This window comes from Mastigoproctus giganteus, chromosome 11 (assembly GCF_048544385.1).
Source record: "Mastigoproctus giganteus isolate SK-2022 chromosome 11, ASM4854438v1, whole genome shotgun sequence".
Lineage (NCBI taxonomy): Eukaryota > Metazoa > Arthropoda > Arachnida > Uropygi > Thelyphonidae > Mastigoproctus > Mastigoproctus giganteus.
The window spans coordinates 124,897,110-124,923,173 of NC_143585.1; the positions used below are offsets into that span (position 1 = coordinate 124,897,110).

General features: G+C 37.0%; 1 protein-coding gene across 1 annotated transcript in view; it reads right to left on the reverse strand.

The window, feature by feature from the left end:
- The window catches only part of Rrp5 (Ribosomal RNA Processing 5), a 615,569-nt gene that overhangs the window by 74,536 nt on the left and 514,969 nt on the right, over positions 1 to 26,064 (reverse strand). The window contains exon 32 of the mRNA XM_090384558.1: positions 11,143 to 11,406. Within this exon, the coding sequence (XP_090240684.1) occupies positions 11,143 to 11,406 (264 nt within the window). The remainder of the gene's footprint in view (positions 1 to 11,142; positions 11,407 to 26,064) is intronic.

The window sequence follows — 26,064 nt, forward strand, 5'->3', positions numbered from 1 at the left end:
TTTTTTTTTTTTTTTTTTTTTTGGCTGATGCTATATAAGCTTGCTTTCTTGCATCATGTGCCTTTACTAATGCAAATAAGCAACGCTTCACTAATAGAGCAGACTACTGTTACTTATTCTCAGTGGGCACCACCACCCAGATGGCATTGTTTTATTTGCCTATCCAAAAGTTGGATGTGTTCTATGAAAAATCGTAATTAATAGTTTAAAAAAAATAATAAATTTTGCAAATCTGTAGCATACACCACTTTTGTATCATTATGATTTTTCACTTTTTTTTTTTTTCCCTGGTTATTAATATACTGGTATAGATAAATAATCAAATAGTTCGCAGAGCACTTTATTTTGGCAGGCATTGAACAGAGAAGTGCACATAGAGGTAATGACATTTAAGAAAAAGTAGCAATGTAGTGATTTAATATGCCATTATTAACAACCCTTTTCTCTTGACTTATCTACAGTATCTTGTTTTTTGTCCAACCATATTTGCTTTTATTTCTTTGGGTAATGGCTGTTATATTTTAATCTCGACATGTTGGTTAGTTATTTTCCATCTCATTTTCTAGGTTTGTATATTCTGTACATAGTATATACCCTGTCATTGAAATGTCTTACAGTGTGGTACCTGTAAAATACCGAAATACTGGTATTAAGATTTTGACCAATACTGTAAGCCCTAGTTGCAATATAGATGTGCAGAAGTTTGTATTCGGCCAGTGGGTGGTTGATTGTCGGAACATGCTACTGTTGAAATGGATGCACTAAGTAAATTCAAGGAAAGCTAGAACAATTCTTGGAAGGTACTGATGGAGGTACTAATTCTTGGAAGCACTGTGTAGTTTTTTTTTATTTTTTATAAGCTTGCTTTCTTGCATCATTTACCGTTACTACTACTGATATTCATATTTACACATACTGAATTACAAATTGAATTTGCAATTCATTCTCTAAGAATTCCACCAAAGGTCCTATCTAAAGGAATAGGATCCGTAACCCTGAAATGCATGAGCCAGTCCAAAATTTTTCTTTTCTATATCCTGTTTTTTTATTTTTTTTCTACTTTGTAAGTAACCAATAGTGAAAGAGAAAACCCAGTTTTTAGATGGAGGAAGAAATATTTGTAATGTGCTTATGCCAAGAGAGATTAGAAGTCAGTGTAATCCCCAATGGATATATAATCTTGCCTAAAAATTAGTGTCACTGAAGACAGTACAGTCAGTCCTCATATAGCATGATAGTTGTGTTCCTAGAAACCCCCATGCAATACAAAATTGTGCAATATAAATAACAGTCCCTATGGGAAAAATAGGGTTAGGTGCCGATCACCCAAGATTGAACACACATTTGGAACCAAAACATTACCAAACACAATAAATAATCGTAATAAAATAGTTACATATTTAATTACGACTATTATGTAATAAAATATCAATAATGCTTTTGCTTCTGTCGTAAGCAAACTTGTTCTTTGTTTGATCTTCTATCCAAACAGATGACAGCCGTTCCATCTCTTCCAATTCTTTTTGTCTTGATCTAATGGATATTGTTACACTTTGAGTTGTTCCTGCTATGAAAGTTGTTTTTATTTTCTCTGTATTCTTTCTAATTCTTGGCGTTGCCTCATTCAGGCCTGTGACATGTGCAATATCACATGGTCTTTCATTTTGCTCAAAGTGTTTTACAATTTCATATTTTTTTCTCTATCGACAGAGGCGGACTGGCTATAAGCCTTATTGGGGGAAACCCCAGTGGGCCGGAGGACAGAAGATGATGGAGGTTGGTGTGATTTTGGCCATAAACACTAGTACAAATTTTCCTGGGTAAGAATTTTTGACCCAGTCTGCCTCTATCTATCGATATTGCTTTTCTTTTTCTCTCTGAATCTGTAGTGTCTTCACTAGAACGCTTCCTTTTAACGCCTTTTAAGTATTTTACTCATTTTTAGGGAATAAAGCACAATTACAAAATGAGGAGGCACGCTTGATACACATAAACAAAGCTGTAGCAACTGAATATGTTTGTTTGTTATTTGGTTTTTAGGAGCATTAGCAACTAAGGCCATATTGCTTCGGGGATATGCGGTGGTCATTCCCTGACCTTTCCGCATCTTCTGTATTTGGTTGTCACGGGCTCGAACCCTGGTCTAATCAAGAATCGTGTGCTACGCACTGCTGCTCCTGCCTACCTGGCTATGGAGGCACCAGCAACTGAATAAACAAAACCGTAAAGGCAGAGACACCATAATACCTCACATTTTACTAAAGCATATTTCTGGGGGTTACTACCATAAAACAATAAAAACAATTTTGAGTTGCATTTTTGTTAGTGGAATCTGTTATAAACTTGTAGTAAACTCGATCTAATTGCATTTGCGATAATACCGATAGCTGGAATTGTGTGGATTTTTACGTTATTATGGTGAAATGTGTTTCCCCTCCACTGATATAAAAAACAAATACATTTTCAGAATCTTCTCTTCATTCCTATCGTTTTGCATTCAGTTAGGTGATTCTGCATTCGACTGCAATTTCTTGTAAAAACAAAGGTGAATCATGCATAAGCGAATTTGGTTCATGTTATATACGATATCGTTCTCCTATTTATAAATCGTGTATGATCGAATTCGTGTAGTGTAAACACGTGTTATACTAGGACTGACTGTATAGGAGAAAAAGAATCCACTTTGCAAGACATGGCTGAGTTTTAGAAATATTGAAATCAACTAAGTTACCTTAACTGAAGAATTACCTGCAGGTAATTCTTCAGTGCAGCAAAGAAATACAAGAAATCCTATCATCAGTAAAGCTATGAATAGGATTTCCAGTCAAGGGAAGGAGGTCATTAATATACAAGAGTAACAGAGCGAGCGAAAGAATTGATCCTAGGGGAACACCAGCACTAAAAGAAGTAGTTATAAGCCAGAGAGCTGCCTACAATCATTCACGGTGAGCGGCAGAGAGAAAACTGGATACCCAATTACAAAAAGCAGCCGGGAAACCATAAGATGGAAGCTTATTTAGAAGACCTTTATGCCAAACTCAAAAGCCTTAAAAATGCCAAGAGCAACTGCTCAAGTTTCACCAAACTTTTCCATTGAATATGTCCATAGATTAGTAACATATGCCATAATATCACCAGTGGATCGACAATGATGAATCCACACTGGCGATCATTGATCAGATGAAAGGTTTCTAGATAGTTTAAGAGTTGGCGGTTAATTAATTTCTCCATTACTTTAGAAAGAGTAGAAGTAAGTGCAGTGGGCTCGTCCGTAGCTGAGTGGGCAGGAGCGGGAGTGCAGTAGCACACGCTCTTTGAGTAGACCGGGGTTCAAGCCCCTGACTGCTGAATACGGTCGATCTGCCAACCCACACTGGACCAGCGTGGCAGATTATGGTCCATTTCCCTTAACATGAATTGTTGAGGAGGCTTCCATCCTGCAGTGGGTTGATAATGGCTGCACTTTACTTTTTTTTTTAAGTGCAGTGGGACAATAACTGGATGGGAGGGCAACATAGAACAGGAGTAAGTTCGGGAGCACAGGTTTTAAAAAAACATGGAGAAATACCATCAAGATTGTTCAAAATCCTATTGACGGAAGACAAGAGGAGGCATCGAATGAAGTGTATTGGGAATGGTAGGAGTTAGTTTACCATGATCATCAATACACAAGTTGGAAGAAAAGGAGGATGCGAGTAGGTTGGCTTTATCTTTGGGTAAGTGGCAATAGACCCATCTGGTTTTGAAGGAGGTGAGAACAGAGATGGGCAAAAGTTGTGGGCACTAGCTTTAGCAAGAGTCCAGAATCCTTGACTACAATCTGGATAAGAAGCAAATTTTCTACTCATAGCTTGATTGAAATCTAGTTTGGATAGATTAATAACAGCTTGACAATTGTTGTGAGCTTTGGTGTAGGCAGAAAATGAAGAGGATGAACCTGGATATATATGCGACATTCTTTTCTTGAACAGCCTTACCACATTTATTGGAAAACCAAGATTTAGATAAAGGACAAGATTTTAAAGTGGAGTGTGGAGTAAATCATTTATTCCTAAACGAATAATTTCACCGATACGATCTGAGCAAACATTGACATTAGAATATTTGAAACAGTATTCTGATGAAGGAAAAGAAATCTTGCAGATTGTCCATTTTGCATTTTTGTAAAGTCAAACAACATAAGGTTGAGAATGGCCACAAGCAAAAGACTCCATTGGAAAAGAGACCCCCCACTAAGTTGCGATCTGATGGGTGTAGATTTCCACTCACCTCAACTGTGTACTTAGAAGGATTCTCTAATATCCTGGTAGGTAAATGAACAAACTATTTGAGGTCATTAGTAATTGCAAAAGCCTCAGTGTCTCAACCGCCTGGGTCCGTGTGGCTAGAAAATGGAAGCCAGCTGGAGCCGTGAACAGCAAAATCGCCAAGAAAAATTACCTCAACTGTTAGGAAAGTTGGACTGGAGGAAGTCAAAGAATTTCAAGTGATTAGTGGGGTTGGGAGAACTATAAAGGCAACAGATGAATTGGACAGAATGTGGTAGAGAGATTGTAAGCCAGAGTTGATAGAAAAGAGGAGATTCCAAATTACTAGGTATTTTTTTTTTTTTTGGTTAGTTGTTGGCGCATCAGCTTCTGTGGCCATAATGCATCTCCCAAAGTTTTTGCATTTTACTCTGACCCAAGCCTGAGACGGGATTCGAACCCGAACCCACAACCTTTGGTTTGCCAGGCAGGCACTTTACCCACCTGGCTAGCCCGGTCGGCATTACTAGGTCTCTGACAGGGAATATCAGAATGGACATATGCACAAGTACCAAGTTTGTGGTGAAAGGAATCATACAGCGAATAATTTGGACAATTGAGAGGAGCAGCGGTTGAATCACCTGATAACTGGAATTCTGTCAGAAAAAGTACATGGGGTTTGGCAGACTGTAATTGGAAATGGACATTATTGAGATCAAAACTTAGACCATGAATATTTGTGAAATGAATGAGGAAGTGTTTGGGAGGTTTAGATCTTTTAGCAGATTAGTTTGGTCTATTACTTGGACAATTGATGATGTATTCAGTAGTAAGAAAAGGTGATGAGGATATGCTAAAAGTAATGAAATGTTTGGATATGGCATACACATGGCCATAATATATTTAGATCCTAGACGTAACGTTGCATCGACAATGGCCCCCCCTCACATACACACTGCTCGGACTCCCTCCCTCCAATCACTATCCAGCATTGTGATTGGAGGATTGGCAGTGAGAATCAGTGACATTATACATTAGCTGGTTCAGAAGCCCCCTAGAGAGAAATCAACAAGTTCAGTCCGGTGTACTTCCTAGTGGCCCGCCTGCAAACACTGTTTAAAGCAGTAACCTTGAAATGTAAGGAAGATTGGATCTCTCTCCACAATGTCCGTTGTAACCTCAAAAGACATCAATCATACTACATGAACTACATGATGGAAGGAATGTTCCTGGAAATTTTCGCTGGATATTAAACACTGCACCGGTTAATGAGTCATCTACCACCTAGTATTGCGTGGACGCCACACCTGGGTAGTCACCTCCAGGTATGCTAGGTGCTGTATTTCAGGATTTGCACTCAGGGTTATATCCAGGGATATTAACAGTCCCACCATCACCAAGGTGCAAGCAGAGGATTTGGGTGTCACAGCCCGACTGGACCTTGTCGAAATTAGTTCTGTTTGACTTGAGTGTCACCCAAGCATCAGTTCCATCAGTGCTTTAGACTTCTAGGTAGCAAAGCCCAGCTTGGTATACTTGAGAGAATGTCTGTTACAGCCTGAAGGACCACTGTATTATGAACCTTTTGCCCATAATACAGTCAATACATGTGACTTCAAAAGGCGATACAGGATAAACTGTGGTAGTGCTACTTATGCATTGCACAATGTGTCCAGTAATGCTTGCATATTGTTGGGTGGGTTGGTGTATCAACCAATGTCCTTTTCCAATAGTCTCAAACATGCTGAATTGGGTTGAGACTGAATGAGCTGGGAGGTGCCATGGGGTCCATTTGCTCTGTAGAGTCACTGCGAACGAATGGATTAGCATGGCTTATTTATTTTATCTGTTTATTACAAATCACCTAAACACAGCCATAAAGGCTAGAAGGGTGGATCATAAATGTTTGCAGTTTCTTGTTTATTTTATTCAGTTTTTCTACTTTAGAATAATTTTCCATAAATTAATATGTTTACAAATTTTTCTTTCAATACTTGTTCCAACAGGCAAATTTGCAGGCTGTTTCTTTCCTTTTGTATTGAAGTTGGTCACACTTTACAGTCCTGGTATTGCTCCTGAGGCTGTAACAGACATTCTCTCAAGTATACCAAGCTGGGCTTTGCTACCTAGAAGTCTAAAGCACTGATGGAACTGATGCTCGGGTGACACTCAAGTCAAACAGAACTAATTTCGACAAGGTCCAGTTGGGCTGTGACAGTCAAATCCTCTGCTTGCACCTTGATGATGGTGGGACTGTTAATATCCCTGGGTATATCCCCAAGTGCAAATCCTGAAATACAGCACCTAGCATACCTGGAGGTGACCACCCATGTGTGAACCAATGTAAGCAGTGGTCAAGGTGTGGCGTCCACACAACACAGAGGAATGCCATTCCTCTGTGTTGTTACCAAACAATACTAGGTGGTAGATGACTCTCATTAACCGGTGCAATGTTTAATTTTAAGTTCCCTCCCCTTTACTTTTAAATGAATTAATTTGCGCCTCCTTAGGCTTAACACTTTAAAGCATTATGTAAACCTAAAGTTTACACAGAACAAAGCAGAGCAAAAGAAAACTCATAGTTGGAGTAAAAGAACACAAGAAGGACATTGAAAAAGAAACAAATTCAGACTCAGCTTCCCATACAATTTGCCCCAACAACCATAAAGGTCTACTGATCATAAATGGGTATTCAAAACAACAGTATTGGCCAGACAGACAGAAACCAAAGAAGCCGTTGTAATAGAAAACATTAATCTCAAAAAAGGAACTCAGAAATATTCACATCTTTAAGAATAGAGTCCTAACCAAAATCAAAAATAAGTTTAAACTTCTAAACCACAACCAGCCATCCAACCAAACAATTGGCCCCAACAACTCAGAAGTACACTATGACCTAGATCAATCCCTACCAACCATGAAACAGATTTTAATTGGTAAAGCTTTCTGACAGTATTATTTAGTTTATTTAATTTTTTCTTATAGAATTTTCATTGAAAACAATTTTTTATAACATATCTTTAAATGTGTATTAATCTACCCCATTATCCACCAAGCCAATAACTGTAGTAATGTTACCCTTAGTGCATAAATAAATAAATCCTGATGTTGAGGCTAAAGATAATCCCTTAGACTCTTGCCCACCGAACCTGGCAATGAGATTAAGCAAACTAAAGAACATATATACATTTCAGCCATAAAGGTCTACTGAATAAGCTTCCATCTTATGATTTGCCAACTCTTTTCCTCTTGTACATTAATGACCTTCTTCCATTGACCAGGATGACTGCACATTGCATTCTACCTTCCAGTTCCAGAAACCTTGCCCTCCACAAACAGCACCAACTTCTCCAGTGGGGCAAAGATAACCTTAGTTGATTTCAATCCTTATAAAACTCAGTCCTGTCTTATCTGGCAAAAAGCATTCTTCTCCTCCTATGCTTATCTTTGATGAAACTCAGATTTCACAAGATCACATATTTCTATTAGGGATTACCCTGATGTCGAAGCTCTCTTGGCATAAGAACATCACAAATAATGTGTCCTCTGCATCTAAAAAACTGGGTTTTCTCTTTCACTATTGGCATTACTTTTCTTCCAAACAGCTGCTCACTCTGTACAAATCTGAAATCCACCCTACCATGGAATACTGTTTCCACATCTGGAGTGATGCTCCCAAAACTTCTCTCAGGGTTCTAGATGCTATTCAAATTTATGACTCATCTCTAGCAAAGTCTCTCCACTCTTTTTCTCATAGATATTCTGTTTCTTCTGCATGCCTTTTCTATTGATATTCCTACGGGTACTGTTCTGTATTAGCATCTATAATTCTATGTTCCAAACCAGTTCGAACACCTGTTGCAAAGTCAGTATCCATTTACTGTTCAATTTCAAACTCGTAGAATGAACTTTTCTTCTTCATTTATCCTTTCAACTTCTGTTTTCTGGAAACCTGAAAATTACTATCTACAGAAATTAAATCTCCAGAAAAAAAAACTTCCATGGGCACCGTTCTTCTGAATTGGTTTCTATGATTCCGCTCTCGCTTTCTCTCTCCCCCCCAAACCACTCCAAACTCATGCCACAACCAGTCAGCATCCTTTTACTGTCCAACTTCAAACTCGCAGAATAACTTTTCTTCTTCCTTATTTATTTCTTCAGCTTTTTGTTTTCTGAAACAGCCTCCCTTCTATTTCCTGAAAAATTCAAGTCTAATATTATCAAGTAGCTTCTTTCATCTTCTCAACCTTCAACCCATACACAGTACTAAGCACTACAGGTTCTAATACCCTTTGTGCTTGTGATTTTCATTTAAAAAAAAAAAAAAAAAATTCTTGTGACCTAAGTGATGGTGATCATTGCAAACACAGCTGGTAAGTGCTTATGTATTGTTCTTTACTTATATAAAATTAACCTTAAAACAAAATTCTTGAAACTAGATTTAAGTTTAATTCTTCTAAAATTTTAAGAATTCCAGAATAATAACCCTTAGTTTCTGTCTTTCACTCAAGAAGTGGGAGGAAAATAAAATAAATCGTAAAAAAAAAAAAAAAAAATAGAAATAAAATAAAATAAAGAAAATCAATTTTTGACTCCATTATGTACATATTTCCATTTGATAAATAAACATAATTATATCAATGTAGGTTTGAGTGCTTTATTATTTTCACACAACACAGTTTATCTATGCATACCATGCCTCTCAAGAATACAGTAAAAAAAAAAAAAAAAATCTGATGAATTTGAAAACTGGTTAAGTCATCAAATGCACACATTGTAGAGATAGTGGTAACATGATAACTCTTGTTTCAAGGGATATGCAGAATTTGAACATGGTGAGAAAGTGTGCATGGGAAAGACAGGAGGGGTTTAGGGTAGTAATAATGCTCCTGGTTAAGAAGCACATAGAATCCAAGGAAGTGCATCCAGTGATGTAAGTAGCCAGTGCAATGTTGAGTTAGTTTGATGTAACATAAGCACCTGGGAAGTTAAAATGAGAATAGGAGTATGTTATAGGCCAGTGTTTCTCAACCTTTTCGGTCCATGGACCCACCCCACTCCTCTTGTAAATAATACAAAAACATTAACAACAGCAGTACTGTTTGTTTACATTTCTTAACTTTGGTGATCTCACAGGAACTGGCCACTGAAGTACCTGTATACCAAATTGAAGAAATATTTCGGTGTTAAATTTACTTTAAAATAGAAGGGAAACCTTAAACCTACTCACACTTCCTTATTTAGACTTTAAGAAGAAGGAGCTAAAACTCCCAATAAAAATATATATAATATGGTTCCTACTTATAAATTAATTACCATGAATTTCAAAACTTTATTTGAAAGTCAAAAAATTAAGAAAAAAAAAAAGAAGAAACTAGCAGTTTATTAGTAAATTTGTTGAACCAAACATTTTATATAATATCGTAAGCTGTTATAATAAATTCGTATACAGTATTTTTCTTCATGTAGCAGAAAAATATAAAAAAGCAAATATATCTTAAAAAACTAATGTGATTTCTGTTCTTGAATTCTTTTAACTAAGGACATCAATCTACATTCAGTGCAGTTTGAAACAGCCAATCACATACAAGCATCATATCATAGGTGATTTCTCTTCTTTGTTTTATCAACGTAATAACTGAAAACTCTGTTTCACATAAATATGTTGAAGTGAAAGGTAACAAAACCTTCAAGGCTTTTTCACTTAATGTTATGGTTGCTCCTAATATTTATCCAGAATGTTGCAAGCAACTTTTGCCTATATATTGTTTCCAAACCACTGTCATTGGACAGTTTCATGAGTTGGTTTTCTTTCAACAGTGTCAGATGAAATTAAGTTTGATAAATAAGAGGATTTTGAATCCATAGGCTACCCTTTCAAATGTTATTGAGAAATAATCTTTAAAATTTTTTACTAAGTGCATTAGGATGAAACTTTTACATTAGCATTAATCACATTTTCATTAAAAACAAAAGGTTTATCAATTACCATTTGACATTACTGAGGAAACATGTCATAAATGCTCAAATGCCCAAATTTTTCAATAGTAACAAATATCAGCATCAAATATCAAATCAAAAGGTTTATTTTTCTAAAGTATAAGAAGGTGTTATCCCTTTGTATAAGGCAATGGTCATGCCACACTTTGAGTAGTGCATAAAGGTCTGGAGACTTCATTTTAGGAAGGATGTAGAGCTGCTGGAACGAGTACAGAGAAGGGCTACAAGATTATGAGTGGAACAAAAGGGTGCTCTTACCAAGAAAGGCTTCAGTTCTGATAATTGCAGTGTCTAGAGACTAGGTACCTGCAAGGTGATTTGACTGAGGTGTATGAGGCTTTGAATGGTTTGAGCAAGCTCAATGCTGATGGGATTCTTCCTCTTGCTCAGATTACACATTTGAGGGGGTGCATAAATTCAAATTCTGTTTTTTTTTTTGCCTTTAGCCAGAGAGTGGTAATAGATTCAATAGACCTGGACAAATTGGAAGTTTGTTTTTTTTTTTTTTTTTGGTGATGCTGCTTAAGCTTGCTTTCTTGCATCATATGCCAATACTAATGCTAATTAGCATTAGTGAAGGAAAGCAATTATTTTTATATATATTGTTAATCAATTATTAATTAATTGGTAACAAAACTAGTTATTTTATTTGCACAGCAAAAGATAAAATTCAACTGAATTAAGAAATAAAAATCTAACACAATGCACATCAGACAGTATGTTAAAAACAAAGAATACCTGTTTACAAACAAGCAGGTATTCTTTTGTGTATATTAATGATAAAAATTGATCATAGAGACCTGAAATAATGATAAAGATAATATTCAATGGATACACAAAAAGTGTATAACAGTAATGTCTTTATTTAGATATTTATAAAATTGATCATAGAGACCTGAAATAAATATTGTTCTTCTTCTACCTCCTTTTCTCTTTTTTCTTTTCTAGTCAACTTCCTGGCAGCAACATCATAGGACTCCTGATCATGCTCTGGATTCTGGCTAGTTTTTGATTTATCATCTCTTGTCCATACAAACATATCAGGGCTATCAGAGGGTAGAAGAAAAGGACCTTTACTTTTAAAAGAATCAAATTTCCACACCACTTTATTTTTAAAATTCATTTCCAATGTGGACTCTTCTCTTTCTTTCTCCCAATTCTGAAAGAAATTAATAAAAATGTAAAAAAAGAAAATACCCAATAAAAACTTACAATACCATATAAAGAAAGAAAAGGGAATAAAAATAAGCAATATTTTGAAACGTGTCAACAAAAAAGATGCTTAAAAAATCTTTAGTGCATTATTTTTTTTATTTAAGTTCTAGTAAGAGCTATCAAGTACTTTTAATCAAAACAATAAACAAATAATGGGTGGCAGATTAAAAAAACAATTTGGCAGAGGTTGAAAAAAAAAAAAAAAAAAAAAAAAAAGACAGTAAAGACAGTAGACTCTTGATTTTCCGGGATAGATGATTAAAAAAAAAAAAAAATTCCCGGTTAATCCAAAAATCCAGCAAGTCCTCGACATACGTTCCAGGACCTCGCATGTAAGTCGAGTTTACGTAACTGGGAATGACTAATAAAATAATGCTACTATATCCCTAATATGTAATATGTAAAATTACACAAAAACCACATAATATCCCCAGAAGAATGAAGAAAAAGAGTTACATATTTTTAATTAGTTCAATTAAAAACTTTATCTGGGGACAGCAGTGAAGTAGCCAGAGTGGCACATAAGAAAAGAAAACAAAAGGAAGAAAAAACACATGTTATTGTACAGTAAAAATGGATATGTATTTTGTAGCCTTGGTTATTATAGTTCACTTAATTGGTGCCGATCCCTTCACCTCTTATCGTATTCAGTCTTTGTCCTTTATTATTGTGTTCACTGAATTCCATGCAATACTTGTTAATGTTTGGCCATTTTCATACATCCTTATTATTTTAATTTTCTGATCCAAATTGATCGCTTTCCTCTTCTTGATAGATTTACCAGAACCGCTTTCACTTATTCTCTTAGTTGGCATCATGATAACAGTCAAAATTAAATTTTCTGAAAAGAACTTCACAAGGTTAAGGCAAAAACTCACTATTACCACCCCATGCGAGCTCACATTTTACTAAAGTACATTTCTGGAGGTCACTGCCATAAAACAATACAAACAATTTGCACTTTCTGAGTCATTGGGCTTTTCTGTTAGTGCAATTCATTATAAACGGGTATTATTGCATTTGCGATAATACCGATAGCTGGAATTCTATGGGTTTTTATGTTATTATGGTGAAATATGTGTGTCCCTTTCACTGAAATCTTCGGTCATATATATATATATAAAAATAACATAACGTAAGTCCAAAGCTATATAAGTCAGGGACTTACTGTATCGAAAAATGTTCAACAACCTATGTAAAAAGTATGGTGATAGATAAAAAAACTTACTACATTACTTGCGTGTCCAATAAGGGAGCATTAGTATAGGTTGGAAAGAAAGAAAAGGAAAGCAAGCTTATGCAGCATCATCCCAAAAAAAAAAAAAAAAAAAACCCCTCCCATTTCACCCCTCCATTCATTCCAAATGCCTGTCCAGCTCAGCCTTAAAGACTGAAGCCTGTTCCACCAATCAACTACCCGCTGGCTAAAGGCAAATTTCCGCACATCTATTCTACAACTATCTTTCCTCAATTTGAAACTGTGCCCCCTCAGGTTCTTAGCCTGAGGAAGAATCCCATCAGCATTCAGCTTGCTCAACCCATCCAAAGCCTTATTCACCTTATTCTCGCTGGTGCCTACTGTCCAGGCATTGCAATTTGCAGAACTTAAGCCTTTCTTGGTAAGAGCACCCCTTTGTTCCCCTGACCAATCTTGATGCCCTTCTTTGTACTCGTTCTAGCAAATCTACATCCTTCTTAAAATGAGGCTTCCAGACCTGTACACAGTACTCTACGTGAGGCCTGATCATTGCTTTGTATAGTGTGTTCGTGTCTACCGGCACCAGGGGTTTCTCTCATCTCTGCGTTGCTTTCATGCTTTCATTGTAGGTGTACCAGTTCATTGGGAAGGCCAGAGATTTAAAGGTGTATGGATTTTGTAAGTGTAGTGTTGTGTTTCGTTGTTCTTCTGGCCATTTAGCCGCTAGACCCGTGCTGGGGCCCAACGTTGTCCACACTATGCCTCATGGAAGCAGACCAGGTACCCAGTAATTTTAAGTTTTCACTCTGGCAGGTCCTGCCACCTAATTTCCTGAGAGTGGCAAGGACCTATAAAAAAATAATAATAACATAAAAATAAATAATAATAATAATAATTTAATAGTATTGGGAAGCAGTCGCTGAAAGGTTAGGCCAAAAGGGGTTTTCGTATGCATTTGGAATTTTGACAATTTTTTTTTTAAATTTTGACATCGTATGGAGCATTCGCTAGTGTTTAGGCAGAGTAGGGGGGAGGGTGAAAACAGGGGGAAAAGTCAGAAATATGGAGCCAATAGGGAAGGCAACCCCAAGTCAAAGTTTTAAATTTTAATTTAGACTATTTGGGGTTACGCTGTGAAAGTGAACAGAGTAGGGGAGAGACTGAAGGCTAGGGGGAGAAAATAGGAAGTAAGGGGTCGATAGAGGAGGTGACCCCTGTGGTCAGTGGGGGGGGGGCATTGCTTTGTATAACGGGATAATCACCTCCCTGTACCTGATAGCAAAATTCCTATATATCACTGACAAGACTCCATGATCTGCCCTGGTAGCCCGTCTGCAATGTTCAGCAAACTTCATATTTGACTGCAGAATTACCCCCAGCTCTTCTTCACTTTCCACTTCCCTGAGTAAAGTACCACACAGTTGGTACGTTTCTCTTTGGTTATTGCTACCCATATGCAGTACTTTGCATTTGTCAATGATAAACTTCAGCTGCCACTTCTCAGACGATTTGCCCAAATTATCTAGATCCAGTTGGAGTAGCATGCTGTCCTTACTGTCGTTAACAACTTTGCCAACCTTTGTATCATCTGCACACTTGGTATACACATTAAACCTCATATACCTTCATCAATATCACTGATAAATATACAAAACAACAATGGGTGCAACACCGAACCCTGGGGAATTCCACTAATAACAGTTGTCCACATACAGCAGTGTCCATTGATTACCACTCTCTGTAGTCTCCCACTCAACCATCCCTTTATCCATTGTAGCAACTTACCCTTAATGCGATACCTCTCCAATTTGTACAGTCTTCCATGTGCAACAGTATCAAAAGCTTTCCTGAAATCCAAGTATATGATATCAAAATTATTTTTGGCATTCAGTTCCTTTGTGACCACATCATAGTATCCAATCAAATTGGTCAGACAAGACATCCTTTAACAAACCCGTGCTGTGTCTTAACTATTATTGCAGTCTTGTCTAGATAATTCGGCAATGCTTCTTTAACCAGTGACTCCATTATTTTCCCGGAACACAAGTTAAACTAACAGGTCTGTAGTTACTTTTGTCACCTTTTGAATCCACTTTGTGAATAGGTGATATATTTGCACACCACCAGTCCATGGGGACCTCCCCTAAGTCCAAGGAAACTCTCATAATCATGGCTAAGGGTTTGCTTACTTCCTTTGCTGGCTCCTTTAATATAACTGGATAGATCCTGTCCACCCCAGGTGCCTTCCTTACGTTTAACCTCAACAATTTCTCCTCCACTTTGCTCTCAGTTATTACAAAATCACTTAGCTCCCTGTTAGTGTTTGATAAACTTCTGGCACTCCCCCTCATTGAATAACTCCTGATGTGTGAATGTAGATGCAATTATACTCAATCAGTTCACCAGCTACCTGAGCATGATCATCAATAGTCAACCCATCTATGTTAAGTGGTCCAATCTGATTCATCCCTTTCCTTCTGGAGTTTACATAAGTAAAGAACTCTTTGCTCTTTTTCTTTGCATCCTTTGCCGAGGATTTCTCGTAATCTGCCTTCGCCTGCCTAACCCCCTTTGTGACTTGATTAGACTAGTTTATACCTGCCATAGGCTTCTGTGTCACCTGATACTTTATATGCACCCCATACATTCTTCTGCTCAGCCAGAGTAGTGCGTATTGGACATGCATTTATTTTTTACGTTGTCGTGTATGGTTTTGTCACCAACATTTATTATAATGGTTCATTAGAGATTTAGCAAATACACCATTTTCAAACTTTTGAATAATTTCAAGTTTTTGTTTAATTGAAAGCACAACTCTTGTGTTTGCCCATCATTTTTGGTGATTTCTAAACAAAAAAAAAAAAAAAAATTAATAATAAATAAATTAAATAAATAAAAATAATAGTAACTATAAAAAAAAAAAAAAAAAATTGACATTCCTGACATAAACAATGAAACAAAATTTGTCCTTTTGCAGTGAGATGGAACACAACAATCGACGCAAAGCTCTAAAACAAACTAAACATTTGGTTTCTCTCTCTCTCTCTATTTTTTTTTTTTTTTTTTTTTTGAGCATTGGGTTTGAGGACAGAGGGGGTTCCAAGATAATAGGTACACTAATCTCCCAATGGCAACTTATAACGCCACTTCTCGTCGCTTATTTACAACTTGCAAAACATCTGTTTATACCTATTCTAGTTATTACTTGAATTTTTTGATTTTTTTTTTTTTTTAAAATTTGGAGTCTTGAAGTGTCTCGGTTAATCCGATCTTGGTAAATCGAGAGTCTGATGTATTTTCATGTGTGAATGCCAAAGGAAAGGAAATAAACTTTTCAGCCTACCTCCCAAGAATATGCACAGTGAATTGAACATATCTTTTTATCTATATTCATAAAAGGATATAGTTTTCAAGAAGATAAAACTGTTAGTTCAGCTTAACAATTATTCAGCATAACATAAATGCTGAATAACTGAGAGATGCAAAGCTGGAAAATTACTAGGCACATATGTGGGAATCTAATCAGGGTGAATGAAGCTCATCTCTCTCTCTCTCTCTCTCTCTCTCTCTCTCTCTCTCTCTCTCTCTCTCTCTCTCTCTCTCTCTCTCTCTCTCTCTCTCTCTCTGGAATTCAGATTAAGATTTTAATAAAACCTCCCAGTTCTAGCATTCAATACCATAAAATTTTCACTTTCCATACTATCTTTTCTCATTTTCTTCTATTGTTTTTAATTTACCATTTCAGTCTTCCAATTATACATTACTCTTGGGTTGCTATTTCCTAAATGTAAAACTTTGCAATGTGCAAAATTAAAAATAAGGTACAATCTTCTAATTATGCATTGCTTTCATGTTATTTCCTAAATGTAAAAATCTGCACATATAAGTCATGACACAACATACCCACTATGGTATCTTACCATCACTAACATTTTACAAACAGATTAAATAGTCTTAGTCACGTTGTTAGCTTAATTTTAAATTTAGCTAGTGATTTTGTAAGTTATGACTCACTACTCGTACCACTATTGCATCGGTGTTTTCGAGCGAATATCGTATAATGTAACAAGTAGTGCAGAGGAATAGTAGTTTGGTTTGGTTTGGTTTTGGTTTTATTGGCGCATTAGCTACTAAGGCTATAATGCGCCAAGACCATGTCATTTATAAAAAAGTTTAAACTTTCAGTGACCTAATTAGTTACGTCACTATGTCCAAAGGTATAACAAATATATAAAGGAAAACTGTAAATTTTATATTCCATTAAAAATATTTATTGATTTTAAAAAGCTAAAAACAGCAGACACATTGTCATTGTCGGATAAAATCTGACTGAGTGTATACGGCTCAGTCAGATGATTAAAAGCGGTAAAACGGATATTTCTAAAATCAGGACAATCAATTAAAATGTGTCTCATGGATAAAACTGTGCCACAGTCCTCGCACATAGGACAGTCATCTGCCCTCAGCAGAAAAGAATGTGTAAGATGACCGTGTCCTATGCGGAGACGAGCTAGAACAACTTCCTCCTTACGATTCCTGCGCAGACTAGACTGCCACGGTTCAATTACAGGCTTTATACGATATAATTTATTCGCAGTCTGTCTATTCCACGAATCCTGCCATTGGGAATGTATCTTTTGATGTACTATTTGCCTGTAGTCTGTATAGGGGACTAACAGGCAGCGGTTATTATTGGGAATTGCTGATTTGGCTGCGGCGTCAGCCAAATCATTTCCCCTAATCCCAATGTGGCTGGGAATCCAGCAGAAGCGGATGTCATATTCGCGTTCATGGAGAACGTGAATCTTCTGCTGAATGCTAGACAGAACTGGATGAGGATTATACCTCACAGATATTAAAGCCTGTAACATGCTAAGAGAGTCGGAATATAAAATGAACCGTTGGTATTGGCATTTACTAATATGATCCAAGGCTAACTCTACAGCGTGCAGCTCTGCAGTAAATATGCTGCATTCAGAGGGAATCTGCTCTGATATAGTGCTGTCTGTAAAGACAGCAGCAGATCCCACATATGATTCTGACTTCGAACCGTCTGTGTAGACTGCCACGAAGTCGGAATATTCAGTTCGGTGTGCTGAATGAAGCTGCAGGTAGACACATGATGGAGTGTCCAACTTTCCCCAGTTTCTAAGCGCCAAGTCGCATGCCGGGACACGAGCATGGAGGAATAGTAGAGTTTTAATTGTGATAAGTAGCACAAATATTCTAATCACTTGTTGGGCATATCATTTTTGTGTTTAGTTAAGGAATTTTTACATTTTAGCAGGATATAACAAATTTAACATTATGATCGTGAAGATACAGCATAAATATTTTTCAAACTTGATAACGTAATATGTATCACTGCATTTAGGAATCTATTAGTTTAGTGGAATATTGTCAATTAATCAATTAAATTGTACTTAAATGAAAATCATCATGTTCCAGACTAGAGTGGCAAAGCAACGGGCACAAAGTAGCATGACTGCTGTGAACTGGGGGAGAATTGAAGGGGGCTATTCTCCATGCATCACAGCCTAAAAAAATGTGCAACTTCTGAAATTATTGCAGACCATTCTGGAACAGAACATGATCTAGCCAAGGAAGATGTCTTTATGTGTGCAGAGAGCGTAAAGAATTTAGGTGCCAACTCAGCATTCTGATGGGCATCTACGAGAGTGTGAAGAGTAGGGTAGATGCCTTCGAAGGAATTAAAATGGGGGCATCAAGCTCTCAGCTGCCCAACTGAATGCCAAAGCTCCCTTTTGCACATCAGGCTACACAATGGCAATCTTCAAGGCAGAATGCGCTGGTCCCACAGGAGCTAGTTATTGTCAGGGAAACATACTGTGCAAAAAGGAGATGTGGAATAGGACCGGGGTATGTCTGCTAGGGGCAAAAGATGATGTTGTAGGCACTAATGACATTAAGAGTAGAACTGCGGACTTACTTAACAAGTACAGGTAAATGTTGAAAAAAACAGTTGCGATCTAGGATTCAAATTGAAAGTGTCTGCAATTCTGCACAAACATGATAGGAGAGATTATGCAAGGTTCATGGGGAAGAATTTCTCTCACATGGTCTGTGCTTGTTTACAGGAGAGACTGCTTCTACAGGGATGGAATATACTTAAATTGAAAGGATTCAAGAATATTTTCTGATGCTATCGAGGCAAAGTGTCAGGTAGGTCAGAAAACTGCTAGCTTGGGGGGGGGGGGACTCACAGACTACAAGATTAACAGTAACTGCAGGCAGAGGTGAAAGTGTAATGCTTCTACTGTAATGAGTAGCAGACTTGAGAGCAAGTTGCTGGGAATTTCAATAGCTGCTGGGAGTCATCATGGAACAAGTAAATATATGGGCTGTGTTAGATTAGCTAAGAATAAAAACAGGTGCATGGACACCAGTTCTAGGAGTATTGTAAATAAATTTGATGAATCTGAAGTGCTGGTCAAGACATCAAAGACAGCTAGGGTGGATGGGATCTATCCAGTTATATTAAAGGAGGTAACAAAGGAAGAAAGCAAACCCTTAGCTATAATTATGAGAGCATCTTAGGATTAAAGATTTCAAAAGTATCCCCAATTCAACAAGGGGTTCAAAGGGTGACATGAGTAACAACAGACCTGTTAGTTTAATTTCTATTCTGGGAAAAATAATAGAGTCACTTTTTCATTCTCCACTACTCAGGGTAGTGGAGAATGAAAAAGACCTTAGGTAATTGTGAAGTTAGATATGAAGTTTTCTGAGCAGCTCAGACAGGCTGCCAGAGCAACTCATGGGGTCTTCTCAACGATATACATAAATTTTGCTAGGAGAGATAAAGAGGAAATTATATCTTTGTATAAGGCAAAGGTCAGGTCACACCTTGAGTTCTGCACACAGGTCTGGAGGCCTGATTTTAGGAAGAATGTAGAGCTGCTGTAGAGATTTCTTGGTAAGGGCAACAAAGAATTGCCCTTACCAAGAAAGGCTTAAGTTCTGCAAGTTTCAGCATCTGAAGTCTAGGCACCTGCAAAGTGATCTGACTGAGGTGTATAAGGCCTTGAATGGATTGAGCATGCTCAATGCTGATGGGATTCTTCCTCTTGCTCAGATTACACACTTGAGGGGCATAAATTCAAATTAAGGAAAGACCATTGTAGAGTAAATGTGTGGAGGTTTGCTTTCAGGCAGTGGTTGATTGCTGAAACAAACTTACATCTGTTGTTGTTGTGGAAGCTGATAGCTTAAAGAAATTCAAGAAAGAACTGGACAATCTTTTGGAGTAAATGGGTGGGCGAAATAGGAACTTTTTTTTTTTTCTTCGGCTGATTCTGTATAAGCTTGCTTTCTTGCATCATATGCCTGTTACTAATGCTACACTTCTGTCAGATCCCCTCTATGAAGCTTGATAGCCCAGATATTTTGGAGTCTCGTCATATAGGCCCTCTTTGCCAACATTTGCCTCCATACATGAACATAATATTCCAAGTTCATCCTCACAAGTACAGACTGGAATTAGCTTTGTCCCTCTGCAAGCCTTGTCTTTCTCTGCTCTATTCATAAAAAATAATCGACTGTTCATAAGGTAGTCCCACTTGCTGCCTGTCAGCCCTACATGTTTACCTGAATTGTAACTTCCACATCCCCTTTCTCCTATTGTTTTTAATCCACTGTTTTAGTCTTCCAATTATACATTTCTTTTGGGTTGTTATTTTCTAAATGTAAAACTTTGCATTGTGCAAAATTAAAAATCACTAATGCTAATCAAAGTCTTTCTGGAGCGCAGTGTGATATTGATAATTATTCACCCTCACAATCCTCATACCATCTGAAATTTTTGATATAATTTAATTCTTTGTATCCTCAGTCACAGAACTGATCCCTGATGGATTCTGCTTTTTCTTTTTTTTTATGGTATATAATATCTTTATTGCAATCAGCAAAAATAAGTAAATTTTAGATGGATGCCTGATGCAATGCCCATAACAGCAAAAATGCTAGGGCTTCTTACATTAGCCCATTCTGAACAGTAACTATTTATTACAGCACTTTGCCATCTGTTGTGTAGCCAGGTGGTCCTTGCAGGTAGCAGAGTAGTCACAATCAGCATCTTTCTACACCAATTATAAAAGGTCTGCTTTCAAATCTTGTCAAAGACAGGCCCATTTTTAGGGAATTATTTTCTTTTCTAGCAGGAAACAGATTATTTACTGCCCAGAAAAAGAGGCAAATCAACCACAGAACACATGCAATTTACAAACACAAATATACTGTCAATGACACAAGGAACTCCTAAAATGAAAATGTCTTCTTTTGTCACATAGCATTCCATAATCTTGGGGATTGTGGACAATATCTTGTCCATAATCCTCAGTATGTTACAGCTTATACAGAAAAGCAATCTCTCTTGCAGAACAAAAAACAAATGCTCTGGTGAGATTTAAATAAATAATGGCACTTATTTCCTACATCAAATGCATAAGCGACACTGACAAAATAGTTGAGTAGGTTAGTCAAATAAGATTTTCACTTTAGAAAACTGTTGATATCTTTACTATTTAGATATCTGAGGATATCTTCACTATTTAGATATCCCTATATCTAAATAAGAAAGGCACAGTGAGTAGGGAAAACCATATAAGTAACAATTCAGAAGTGTTCTGAATGCTACACCTATGATTTTCCCTACCGTGGAAGTCAGACTGACTAGACAATTGCATTTATGGAATGTTGATACTGGAGGTGACCTGCAGTCCAAAGGAAGGGCAAAATGCAATTTACTGAAGGGCCTTACTTGCCTCAAATTCAAATTTTACTAGTATACAATCCTTCATAATTTCCGTATTGTTGATTTTACAACACTCAGGTTCACAACTACAATTTCTTTTTGCTAAGCAAAGAATTTAATCTGTAAAAACTGATATGGAGTATCAATGACCTGCACTGATTATGTAAGGATTGCATAAGATTGTTATATTGATTAATTTCAACCGGTGAAATACCACCACTTTGCTTATTGGAGGCTTGAAGTGGTGAAACCCATGTTTAGTCTCTAGAGCAAAGCTTCTGGCATCCCCCTCCCTCCATACTTCTCCTTCAACCCATGCACGGTACTAAGTACTATAGGTTTTGATACCTTTCGTGTTTGGGGTTTTCATAAAAAAAAAAAAAAAAAATTTCCATTAATTGTAGCTATATATAAGTAAATTGGGCAACAGAGGTTTTTCTATGTTATCATCTCAATTAGGTAGGGCCTTGTTGGGGGCCCCCAGAAGAAATAGATTTTAGAACGGATATCAGAAATAGAATGGATCCAGATTCCTCCTGACTCTGACGGCGAGTATAGTGTGCTTTGGCTTGTGTGTGTGTGTGTGTTTAAATGCTATAAGGTTGGCTGTGGTTGGATACGGCAGAATACCCATATAGATATGTGGATGAAATTCTTTTGCTGCATTCTTGGCAAAGGCATTTGCTTAATACACACTTCTAGAAGTAGTGTATCAAATGCCAAGATGGCAAACTTGCATAACCAAAATTTAATAAGTATTGCTCATTTTGTTTAATTTCAAATGTGTCTAGGGATGAATGGCACAAACTACAACAACAGGATATCTCTGAAATTGGACCGGTGTGCTGGTTTTGCCATCATACACATACAAATGCAAGACATGTGCAATACTGATTATGAAGCAGGTGCAGTTATTGTTATGTTTATGTCATAATTTGTGTGTGTGTGTGTGTGTGTGTGTGTGTGTGTGTGTGTGTGTGTGTGTGTGTGTGTGTGTGTGTGTGTGTGTGTGTGTGTGTGTGTGTGTGTGGATCTGTTATGCTTATGGCATTCATTTGACATCACAATCTAATTCAGTAGCTTATATGCTCCCAACTGAGTACTACATAGATAACACAGATAGCTTAACAGAAACTAGAAGTTGTAGGATAATAGGAAGCAGATAACAGTAAACTTCATACTTAGGTATGTATAGTATCTATAACAACAAGCATAGAGCCTCCTAACATGACTGTTTTAAAAATAATTAAAAAGTGAAGTTCTTTTATAAGTACAAGTAAATCACAAGTTGTTTTAACCAATAGGAGTAACATCTCATTATTATTCTGCAGAATAAGAAGTAAAACAGAAAATTCCATTCCACAAAAAAGTCTTGAAAAAAATCAAAATCAATTGAAAAATCTGTCAAGATTTCTTTTCATGTTAAAGCTGGTTGATTAGCTATTTTGCATTTAGGAAAAAAAAAAAATCTTTTTTTTCTTTTTCCTAAATGTCAAGAGAAAAAGAAAAGATGTCACAGTCTTTTTCAAATAATTCTTAGAATATAACAGACTGCAATTGATACTCATCATCCACAGTAAATGAAATATCAAACTCAATATAATCACTATCATTATATTTTCTTGCCTTGATATTTGTTTTTGAAAGCCCAGTGATTTCTTCTTCCTATTATACTATATGAGCTAAAGATGCATTATTTCAATTCATGTCTGATTACAATCACTTTGTGACAAATTTGTTTCAACTATGTATTTGATAAATTACAATTGATGAAAAGATTATGATCACCTTGTAACAAATCTTTCACAATGTCTATGCACTATACATATCTTTTACTTAAACATTGAGACAGAAGAGGTTTTAGTAGCTGTTTGTAGGTATATTTCTGTAGGTAAAAAATTTCTGGTAATTTCTCTTGGATACCACTCAGACTAGGAACTGAAAATAGTGCAACATTTCACTGTGCACACAGAAAAATGGTATCCATCTGAGAATAAGTAACATTAGTCTTCTCCTCAGGTGAAGCATTACTCATTCAAATAGTGCTATATCATGGCAACTCATTGTGAAGGTATTCACAATATGAGATATAACTTAAAACGATGCTGTTTTGCTAATATTCTGTTAATTCAGATTTGGCTATGTATTATTGATGCTTTCGCACTATACTTATACATAATCTAGACTTTTCTATAGCTTGAGGCTTCAGCCCTAAACGCTTTATATTTCCTGAACTTTTGCAACGCTCTCCTCATTTCAAGGGTTTGACAGACATCCACTTTGTGGGTCATTGTAAACATCCATGTCCATCTTTGAACCACTTGTACCATTCAAACACACTGATTCTACTTAATGTTTTATCACCATAAACAGTTTTTAACATTTTGTACATTTGTGTTACAGATTTTCCCAGTTTAAAGCAGAATATATTTCTTCGTTGCACTATTGCAAAATCATCAACTGGAACGTTAACATTACTGATGAAACTTGTTACTTTTTACCCTATTAGCCTACTGGACGATCCCTCTCTCTCTCTCTCTCTCTCTCTCTCTCTCTCTCTCTCTCTCTCTCTCTCTCTCTCTCTCTCTCTCTCTTCCCCCCCCCTCCTGCCACAATCTGTTGGAAGTATTTTGAACTAGCGGCAATTTTCAGTGTTAATGCTCATGAAATTGTCTGGTAATCAGTCGTTGCACGTGGTGTTAATTTTTGTTACAAATCATGTGATTACTTTTTTTTTTTTTCATATTCGGTCAGAAACCCCGAGGGCTCACGTTTGGTGAGTATGGGCTTGGCAAACCTAGGGTCCTGAGCTGGATATCATCATTCTTCTCTTCCTTGGTGATTCCTTTCTACTTCTCTCTCTCAGGGTAACTCGAGAATTTTTTTTTTTTTTTTTTGGCTGGTGCAGCATAAGCCTCAGGCTTCCTTGTACTATATGGCTAATAATAATAATAAAGGAACAGCTTCTTCATTGAACCATTTATTGTGTTATTAGAAATGAGTAAGAGATTAGGTACATTAACAGTGTGAAACAGAGTGCAAAAACCAATGGTTCAGTCCAGGATAGGTGCCAGTTCTGAAGCCAAAACCAGATCTACAGCCTATAAAATTTTGCTGCACATGTGGTTATACCACAGGCAAACTTTGCTTCTAGGTACTGAACTGGATTGGATTGCAATTTTTCTGGCGCATTACCAGCAGTGGCTATTATGAACCAAGACAATGCTAGGAATAGATTCTGGTAACTTTAAAAGTGGTTAGTCAAAAGATTAGGTACAAGTTTAAAAAGGTGGTATATATTCTAAAAATATAAATATTATTTTATATACATGTATATAAATTAGTAAGCTGTAAAAAATTAAAAAAGAGCTGACATCTTGTCAGTGTCAGATAAAATCTGACTGACTGTATAAGGCTCAGTCAGATGGTGAAAAGCAGTAAGGCATATATTATTAAAATCTGGGCACTTGATTAAAATATGTTTCAGGGATAAAACTGTATCACAGGACTTGCACATAGGAGGGTCATTGGCCCTCAGCAAGAGAGAATGTGTCAGATGACTGTGTACTAAGAAAGGACACAGTCATCTGACACATTCTTCCTTGGGTCCAAGAAAGAACAACTTCCTCCTTATGATTATTGCACAGACTAGACTGCCACGGTTCTATTACAAGCTTTATCTGATGTAATTTATCTGTAGTCTGTCTACTCTATGAATCCTGCCATTGGGAATGTATCTTTTGGTGTATTATTTGCCTGTAGTCTGTATAGGGGACTGACAGGCAATAATTATTAGTGGGAATTGCTGATTTGGCTGCGGCGTCAGCCAAATAATTCGCACCTAACCCCAATGTGGCTGGGAATCCAACAGAAGTGGAAATTTGTATTTACGTTTGTGGAGAGCAGTAGCATTAGTAGAGGCATACGATGCAAGAAAACAAGCTTATGCAGCATCAGCAAAAAAAACAAAAAAACACTCCCATTTCACCCCTCCGTTCGTTCGAAATACCTGTCCAGCTGAGCCTTAAACTTATTTAGGCTATCAACTTCCACGACAAGGGATGGAAGTATGTTCCACCAACCAACCACCCGCTGGCTAAAGGCAAATTTCCTCACGTCTATCCTACATGTCTTTCCTCAATTAGAATTTATGCCCTCTCTGGTGATTATTCTGAGCAAGAGGAAGAACCCATCAGCATTGAGCATGCTCAAACTATTCAAGGCTTTATACACCTCTGTCAGATCACCGTGCCGGTTCCCAGTCTCCAGACATTGTAATTTGCAAAACTTAAGCCTTTCTTCATAAGAGCAACCTTTTGTTCCATTAGCTAATCTTGTTGCCCTTCTCTGTACTCGTTCCAGCAGCTCTACATCCTTCTTGAAATGCGGCCTCCAGACCTGTATACAGTACTCAAGGTGTGGCCTGACCATTGCCTTATACAAGGGAATAATCACCTCCTTATCCCTGCTAGAAAAATTCCTGTATATCATTAACAAGACACCATGAGCTACTCTTGTAGCATGTCTGCACTGCTCAGAAAACTTCATATCTGCCTTCACAATTACCCCCAGGTCCTTTTTATTCTCTACCACTGTCAGTGCAGTACCAGAGTTGATATATTGCTCTAGGG